Source organism: Trichosurus vulpecula, chromosome 7, assembly GCF_011100635.1.
Source record: "Trichosurus vulpecula isolate mTriVul1 chromosome 7, mTriVul1.pri, whole genome shotgun sequence".
NCBI lineage: Eukaryota > Metazoa > Chordata > Mammalia > Diprotodontia > Phalangeridae > Trichosurus > Trichosurus vulpecula.
In genome coordinates, this window is record NC_050579.1 from 9,634,083 (window position 1) to 9,643,168 (window position 9,086).

At 56.0% G+C, this 9,086-nt stretch overlaps 1 protein-coding gene across 1 annotated transcript in view; it reads right to left on the reverse strand.

Moving 5' to 3' along the window:
* Positions 1 to 9,086, reverse strand: part of DIP2A (disco interacting protein 2 homolog A) — a 117,499-nt gene extending 108,413 nt beyond the window's left edge. Inside the window, exon 1 of the mRNA XM_036766992.1 lies at positions 8,969 to 9,086. Coding sequence (XP_036622887.1) covers positions 8,969 to 9,086 — 118 coding nt within the window. The remainder of the gene's footprint in view (positions 1 to 8,968) is intronic.

Here is a 9,086-nt window from a genome sequence, read left to right on the forward strand (position 1 = left end):
AGCCCCAGGAGCCTTAGCTGGACTGATGACCGTCCCCAGGAGGGGTCCCCAAGCACTCCACGCTTGAAGACAGTTATACTGTGGAGTTCATCAGACAGCCCCAAAGACCTACACAAATGAAGAAGGGAGCCAGGAGGGCCTGCTTTCCAGGAGAGGCGCAGCCCTGGAAGACGCTAGTTCATTCCTCCTCCAACACTGGCTGTGTGACACTTCACAGAGGCCTCAGTCTTCTCATGTGCATGAGGGGGCTAACAGTGACTCCCTTTTAGGGTGGCCCAATGGATGACGGTCAGAAGCAGGGGAGACCTGAGGCATGCAGACCCCCCACCCCCACCCCCAGCAGCTACTGCCACAGTCCAGGTGTGAGACGAGGAGGGCCTGCCCCAGGGTTGGAGCAGGGTCAGACGACCAAAGGGGATGGATACAAGAGATGGAAAGGCCTTGGCAACAAACTGGATGTGAAAGGGCTGGGAAGAGGGGATGCTTCAGGGTAGAAGAGACTGAGTCCAATCTGGGATGTTGAAAGAACATCCATGGTGCGTGAGATGTCTGGTGAGCGCATGGAGATGCAACGCTGGGGCTCAGAAGAGAAATCAGGGCTAGGATCATCAACCTAGAAATGTTCACAGAATCCACAGGGACCACTGGGATCACCCAGCAAAATCACACAGGAAAAGGGAAGAGGACTCAGGACCCAACCATGGGCATGGCCTAGAGGAAGGTGTAGCAAAGGAGACAGAGGCTGACAGATGCAGGAGAGAGCTGTTAGGAAAACTGAGAGAAGAAAGCAAAAACAAAACAGCTTTCTAGCCCTGGGGCCAAGCACTTGGAGGGAGAAGGCCTGGGTGCCAAAGGCGCCTCCCAGAGGGTCCAAGACACACCTGCCGGTCAGCAGCAGGTGAGCTGGCCGGCAGTGACCTCGAGCCAGCCAAGCCACTCTCCAGGAAAAGGAGGCTTTCCACTTTCTAGCACGTGGTCATCTCTAGGGAGCACCATCCCTGGACTAGAGCACCATGCAGATACAAAAAATACTCAGCGTTTTCCTTGGAAAGTGGACTTAGAAATCAGGCAGATATCAACAACTTATGAGGATGCCTCCAGCCTGTGGCTGTAAACAAGACCCGGAAGGTTAAAGGCTCTGTCTCCACTGGCAATGGGCCCAAGGGAAGGCTCTGCAGAGAATCCCATTTCGAGAGCATGGCCATTGCCAGGCCTTCACCGTTCCCCTTGTCTACCTGAATCACAGGAAACACTCGCTCGGCAGATGACCACAACACACTGGGAGGACAGAAAAGGTGAGGTTTTCAGGGTTTAAAGAAGCAACATCAGCAAAGGTTAAGTATGGCCACGCCTGCACCTACCCTTCAGTCATGACACTCTTGGACAAAAAAAAGACATTCTCAACAACACTGAACACATTTTTTCAAAGCTCTATCTTGGTTCGGGGGACAGAGCCTTTTCTGGCTTCTGATGCTGCATGGTTAGAATGCAGGGCTTCAGGGGGTGCCCGCCCTCCCAGCAGTTAACAAGAGGGAGTCACTCAGATAGAGTGTGGAAAAGATACTGGGCCAGGACTTGGCCTCAGCCACTCGGGCTTCCCTGCCTCTGTGTCTGCCATGTTGGTGCCCTGCTCAGGAGCTCCTGGACTGTACCTGTGCCCAAGGACAAAGACCATTCATGAAGGGCTAAACCTCAGAAACAGGGAAGGTCCTGGTGCCTGACCAAGCTAGAGCTGGCGGAGAGATGTGTTCTGGTAACCTGAACCTGTAAGGGAGGAAGTGCCTGTCAAATGGAGAAGCCCCACCATGGCGGGGCAACATTCAGAGATGCTTCAGGGACAGAAAAGTCCAGGCGCTGCCTGGGCTTTCCAATGTTCGGAGTAGATGGCCAGGGAGAAGCTTTCCTTTGGTACCCCCAGATGTCAGCATTCTCAGCATGACCCAACTGCTCCCATGGGAAAGAAGACAGACGGAGGCCCTGTCCTTCCAGCCCCAAGCCAAACACCACAGAGCCTGCCCCTTCCCTTCCCTGTACAGTTCTCAAAGAACCAGATGACTCTCAGCTCACTGTTCCTAGAGCCATGACCCTCGAAAACACCTTCACCACCTGACCACAACCAATACCAGAAAGCTAACATGAATTCTGGTCTGTTTGTAAAACACTGTGCCAGACACTGGACACAAGCGCAGAGAGGGAGGCCCCAGCCTTGGCATCCAGCCCCTCTGCAGACAACTGCCCAAGTGTGAGCAAACACAGCCTGGAATCAGGGGGCTCTGGTCAGTCTTCTGGCCCCAACACCCATCTCCAAAGGAAGCACCTCAGCAGGCCAAAGAAGGACAAGGCAGACACTCCAGGGAATGGAGTTGGGGGAGCCAAAGGTGTGGAGCTCCCAGTTTCTCCACATCCCACTCACACAAAAGCCTGAAATCTGCTCCTACACCCCACATCTGGCCCAGTGACTGTCCCACAACTAGAAGTGATGCCCCCACCCCAAGAGCAGAACGCTGGCCCCTCCCTAGACCTACCACAGAATTCTGTCCCCAGGTGACTGTGCACCCATGGACACCACATGCACCAGGACACCAGAAGGGCAGAGGAAGATGCCCAAAGTGTGAGGTCAAACCTCATTCGTCAAATTCATCAAAAGGAAGCTATGAGTAGCAAGATTAGGTCTGTGGGAGCGGGGCAGCCCAGTGGCCTCCTGGGCCAGTGGTGCTACCTCCAAGCTCTGGTGGGTCCCACCAAATGTGCCAGCACTCACAATAGGTCACAGCTGCTGCCAAGGCTCCACCTAAATCTGAGAGGTTCACCATCAGCTTGGCCAAACAGGAACAGACTTGGCCAGAGAGTAAGCCTGGAAGGTTGCACTCAGTTAGGGGAGGGGCTGTGGCAATCTAGGGCACCAGGACAAGAAATGCTAGTCCAAATGTCCTTGGGCGGCTTCCAAGGAAACCAAGGCCACCAAAGCCATCCCCGCCCCCCTCACCAGCAGAAGAAAACAAGGTGGGAAGTCCTCATGACTGCTAACTTCCCTTTTTAGTAAAAATGTCTAACCCCACACGTGTTTTTTATGTCCCAAATAAACACTTCATAGGTCATTAGGAGCCCTTGTCAAATCAGCGGGCCAAGGTTTATGGGGACTGGAGCCTAATCTTACTATGTTAAATGACTCCAAAGGTTTTTCACTTCATCGTTGTCATCATGACATCATGCTAATTCACTCTCCGATGCATTTGCTGCCAAAGTCAGTGGTCGGTATTCTCAGGAACTCTGAGCTGGATGAAGAGCGGATACCCAGCTCCAAGCAGACTGCATGCCCACCAAGGTGGTCCAGGGGACTGCTGAGGCCTGGCTGTAGGACCTCCAGGGAGGCAGAACTCACCCCCACCCGAGGGAGCCTGCTTCCTTCAGGTGCACGATCTACTTCTTGGCAACTTTGCCTCCCTTCAGGTGAGAGCCCCTAAGGTTCAGTCCAGCTCATGATGCTATGGCCCATGGGTCTGCTGGCCTTGTTTCCTGTACCTTCCTACATATCACCATACGAGAAAAAATTCTGGGCTCACAGAGTGTCTAACGGTCACTAGGACACAGGGACAGCTCACTGGTTAGAGCTCTGAGTCCGGAGTCAGGAAGATCTGAGTTCCAATTTGGCCTCTGACACTTCCCAGTTAGGTGACCCTGGACAAGACAGTTCACCTGTACCTAACTCCGTTTTCTCATGGGGACGATAGCAGTAGCGCCTACCCCCCCAAACTGTCATGAGGATCAAATAAGACAATGTTTGTGCAGTGTTTAGCACAGCACAGAGCTTAATAAAACACTTGTTTTGTTCATCCAGAATTGGATGTCACAGTCTTGGAATGCTCAGACCAGGCAAGCGCCAAGGTGACATTCATCCCCTTCCTGGTCCTCTCTTGATGTAGCTGCTGCCAGCGTTGGCCTTCTCCGGAGTCTGCTGAAAGGAGCGTGACAGAACTCAGAGGAAAAGAGACTCAGGGATTCCAAGGTCCAACTGGAGGGTGGTAGAGTGACTGGCCTGAGGGCGCACAGTTAGCCAGGAGCATGTCTCCTTCATCTCCAATAGCAACATTCAAGGGCAGTTCAAATACTTCCAAGAGCCACCATCTCCCAACTCCAGGCATGGTCTCGGGCAGTGCCTCCTGCCTGGGATGCCCTCCCTCCTGCCTTCTGGTGGTTGCTCCACTTCTTCCTGTCTCTAGTTTGTCTGAACAAGCTGTCTGCATGCTGTCTCCTATCATTAGACTGTGAGTAACTTGAGGGCAGGGACTTTATTCTGCCTTTCTTTGTATCCCCAGTGCTTAAGTGCCTGGCACACAGCAAGCGCTTACTAGATATTGATCAACTGAGCACAGGAAGACTGTCTGACCCACTTTGATGCAAGTGCCCTCCACTGCTTTCTAACTACTACATGTATAACTTATAGCAACTTTTCTGGGTAGAAGGCAGTGGGATGCAGTGGTCTGAGTTTAGCTCCTGCCCTAGCACACCTCGGCGGTGGGACCCTGGACAAATCAACTCCCCTCTCAGTGCCCCAGGCCACTCTAACAAAGCTAAGCTGCAGAGGGTGCCAGCCTGAAGTGGTGGAGGGAGATTCCTCACCAGAGAGTTCCCTCAATACCAATGAAATCCCCTGCATGGTCCCTAGCCCTTCCTAGCCACAGTAAGCTTCTAAAGAAGTGCAGATGATGGACTGAGTCCAAGGACCCAAGCACATCTGGCACCCTGCGTGACCTTGAAGTCCTATATCTCTGGCCTGCTTGCTCCTCTGTGAGCAAGAGTCAGATGAGCCCAAAGGTGTCCAACATGGGCCAGGCAGCCACACCAGATCCAAACGTCCCTGGGAAAGGTTTAACCGACTGACCCGGACGATGGTACGGGCAGATTAACGGAGTCCGCACTGAGGCCCATTCGGACGCATCACGCACAGACTCCCCAGGACGAGGACTCCATCCAAGGGGAAGTAGCAGCGTGCAGAAGCTGCAGGGAGGTAGGTGGGGATTCCCGAGGTCACGAGAGCTCTTGTCCCATCCCCAGACTCCAGGATTCTGAAGAAGTGGCCGGCCAGGGGCTGATGGTACCAAAGCCAATAAGCCTTCTCCAAGGGGGCAAGACCAGAAATGAAGACGCTTCCTGTCCGACAGATGTTCCCGCCAGGCGTGCAGAGCGACGCTGCGGCTACTGCTCCAGGTGCACCTCCCACTCTGCAGGTGAGGAAACTGAGCCTTAGTTTAACAGAATGTGAGGAGCCAGCTGGGTCAGAAGCAGGGTTCCGACTCAGGTCATCATCCTTTCCCTTATCTCCTCTGACCCCCAAGACATTATCACCACTAAAGAAGGGGAGGGGGAACACAAGAAAAAACAGCAGCAAGGACTGCCCCGTTTGACTTTCTTTTCTCAAAAAGCCTTCAGGAGAATGCTCTAGGCCTATAGGACAGACATCATAAGAAACCCGAGAAGGACGCACGCAAGCTTGCAAGGCTGCCACAGTGACAGAGGGGATCAGAGAAAGCCTCATTGTGTGTCTGCTGTTTACAAAAAAGCACCTGGCTCCGGTGAACCTGAAAGGTACCCCCCCCACCAAGGGCAGCACATGCCCTTCCTTGGCCAAAGTGACCCCAGAGTTGGCTTTGGGCCACCTTTGCTGACCGTCCACACCAACAAACCGAGATGTGAAGTGGGGATTCCAGGGTCGCTGGGGCCCAACAGTGTCCTGGTCTGCAAGGTCGTCAGGGTTCTTCCAATCCTCTTGCTCATGAATGACCTCATGCTAATGGTATCTGGCTCGGGTCCCGGCCTCCTTGAGACCCAGGATCCCTCTCACCCCTGAGAAAGGAGCCTCACGACCTGTGAGCCAGAGGCCAGCACACCGCTGGATGGACCATCTATCTGCAGCCCCTGCCCTAGTTCTTGGCTGGAGGACTCTGAGCCAGGCCCAAGAAGCAGACAGAAGGAGAACTTGGCAGGACAATGCTCCTGGGGACCTCAAAGGGGTCACTACCCCTCAAGCGCCTTCCCAAACACATCCAGGGATGGAGGCTAGTCTCCAGTGCCCCAGACTCCAATGATGTGCCAGGGAATCCGCTACAACATGAAATGAAGATGTACAGGTATGATGGGGAAGGAGGGACGGGCCCCTCTATGTGGCCGACAAGCTGGGCAGCCCTAGGGACAAATGAGCAGACTCTATGGGGACTTTCTAAATGGAGCTGTGAAGGAGAAGATGTGGAGGGCCAGGGCCCAAGAGAGTGGCTCATCCACCTTGGGCAGGGGGCCTGAACTGAGGGAATCCTGGGTATTTATGCTTCCAAAACATGATGGACTTTGGTAGACCGACTGGCCAGAGGATCCACGGCACAGGAAGGGTTAAGACTCCCAGAGCCAAGCCTGAAAGGCACAGGATGGGCCCTGCCCTAGGACTCAGGGCATCTCCCACTGTCACAAAAAAGGTTTTCCCTTAGCTGGTGGGGAACCCAAAGCAAACCTGAGAATAGGTAGGTAGCACCTTCCCCAAACACAATGGACCAACGCAATCCACAAATCTCATTCCGGGGAAACTAATGCCTTAACGCCTATTCCTCAAAAAGAAACAACTGGACCCTTTTAACTTGGTAACACAAAAGGGCTGAACTTGAGCCAGTAAGGCAAGAAACCAGAGGAAACAGCAGCTCTTTGAATAAACAACTAGAGGGCCGGTAAATGAAGCCCGCCACTCCCAGCCTGGCTCAGAAGCAGCGTGAACACAAACAGCACCAGCTCCCACTGGCTGAGGGCCGAGGGGTGGCATGGCGGCCCCCAAGGGCTCACGTGGCTGGGGGCTGGGGAAGGTGGACCCAAGTCAAACCCAAGTCTTTGGGACCTCAAGCCCTGTGGCCCATCCACTAGGCCAGTCTGTGGGTCAGAAAATAAAAAAACCGATGAAAACATTTCAGTTACAAAATACCATGCCCCACCAAACAGAAAGACAGAAGTCTGTGCTATTCTTAAAACATTAAAACTCTACACTGGCTCAATCCATAGTTAACTTCACTGGCAGGTTCAAATGCAGAGTTTCTCTATTTTTATGTGTTTTATGAGTTAAAATTCCACAGATTCAACCCAACCTCGCCTTGTGAAATCAAACCTGGAATTGAGTGGTGATAGGTGCCAATTATGCCAGCAATGCATAGAAGGCTGCAGGAGCAGAATAAGCGCACCTTCGGAAGGCAATGACAGCCGCCCTTAATATTTAACAAAAGCAGATAGGAAAAGGGGAACCACAATATCCAACAGCCATTTCGCTAAAACTCTAAACTCCTGACGGAATCAGAGCTACTGAGACCTTAGACAATCACCATCATTTGACGGCCTGAGGCAAAGCCTAGGCCAGGCCTCTCACCTGGCCACCCCCGGGGCTACCTGCACTGCTCTCTGGGGCCCGCTGCTGGGCACACCCTGGGGAGGGCTGGTGATGTCCAAAGGACCCACCCCGAGAGGAGCTCAAAGGGCTGGACTGCTCCTGGGCTGTCTCCTACCGGCCAGAGGGGCTGCTATCTGTGTTGGTGGGGGGAACAGTACCCAGACGAAACCAGAAAAACTACACCTTAAAGCCAAATACCCTCATGTTAAAGAAATGCAGCCTGCCCTCAGAGCACGGGAGGGAAGGGTCCGAAGAGGCTCCCCGGCCAAGCAGGGGCTCCAGAACTGCCGATCTCCCATGGCACAGGCTTCTGAGCCCCAATCTCGGTCTCACTCGGCGCCAGGACGCGCAAACCTCCGATCGTCCCCAGCCGAGGAGGGGGGCGCTCCGCTCCTTGTCCAGCCTGGGTCCGGCCCCGGGCCCCAGAGCCCGGCCACGCCTAGCCCAAGGGCTTCAGGTTCCAGGAACAGCCCCGGGGATTAGTCCTGGGATGTCTGCAAAGCCTTGTCCTTACAATGCCCGATTACTCCCCCACTTTATGGATGGGCAAGAGAGGCTCTGCCAGGCGGAATGACTTCCATGTAGTCCGGAGAAGGCCCCACCCCCGCCCTCCAGGGCCCAGTGCAGTCTCTCCAAGGCCACCTCCGGCCTCGGCCTCGGCGACATGGACCCCGGGCGTGAGAGTGTGGGCCGGTCACCCAAGAGGCGGGTCCTGTATGGAGCTAGAGGAGAGCTCGGACCCAGCGCCCGGGAGGAGGCCGGCTCCAGCACCAGAGTCCAGGGCGCGCTTCTCGGTTTCTCCACAGTGACCCTCCCAGAGTCACCGCAGGGGCAGGCTGCCCAGCCGCCCCCCGCCCCCCACCCCCGCACAAAGGGCCACGGCCTGATGGGATCCTGAGCATGGCTAACTTTGCTCGCCCTGCCTGGGGCGCCTCCAGCCATCAGGCGATGTCAGCGATGCCAGAGTTCACCTGCCCACTGAGAGGAGGATCCCGAGGTTCAGAGAGGACCCGGCCTCCACTCCTTTGGGCCTCAAGGAAGGAGGCGGGGCTGCTGCAAGGGGAGCATCAAGAACAAACTCCAGCCTTCCAACCCAAAAGCTGCACTGATTGAGCACCGACTGTGTACTGCGGGCAAGCCCTGCTCCCACAACAGACTACATCGATGCACAGGCCGGGAGGCGGCACCAGGGGCAGGGAGTGGGGGAACCCCCCGGGGGAGCCAGGCTGCCACGGGGCGTGGAACCCCCAACCTCGCAGAGGGCTCCACAGACAGGTGCATCGCCCTCCCCCCCCCCCGCCCCCGCTTTGGTGCGCGGCGCTGGGGGGCACGCCCACGTGGGAGCACACGCAGCCCCTCCTACAGCCCTGAAGTTCCCAGTCTCGGGGGCCCGGGGGGGGGGGACCCCGCTCAGATCCCGAAAACGCTCCTGGAGGAAGCCCTCGGCCACCCACCCGCCCCAGCTGGGGGCCTATGGGGGAGGGGATGAGCCTCCCGGCCCCGCCCCCTCCAGGCCCCGCCCCCACCTCCCCTCCCCCCCCCCAATCTCACCCTCCGACAGCTCCAGCTCCAGCTCAGCCAGGCCCTCGCGCACGTCGGGCGGCAGCGCCCCGGCCTCCAGACCCCCGCCGCCGCCCCCTCCGCCGCCGCCACGCTCCCGCTCCGCCAT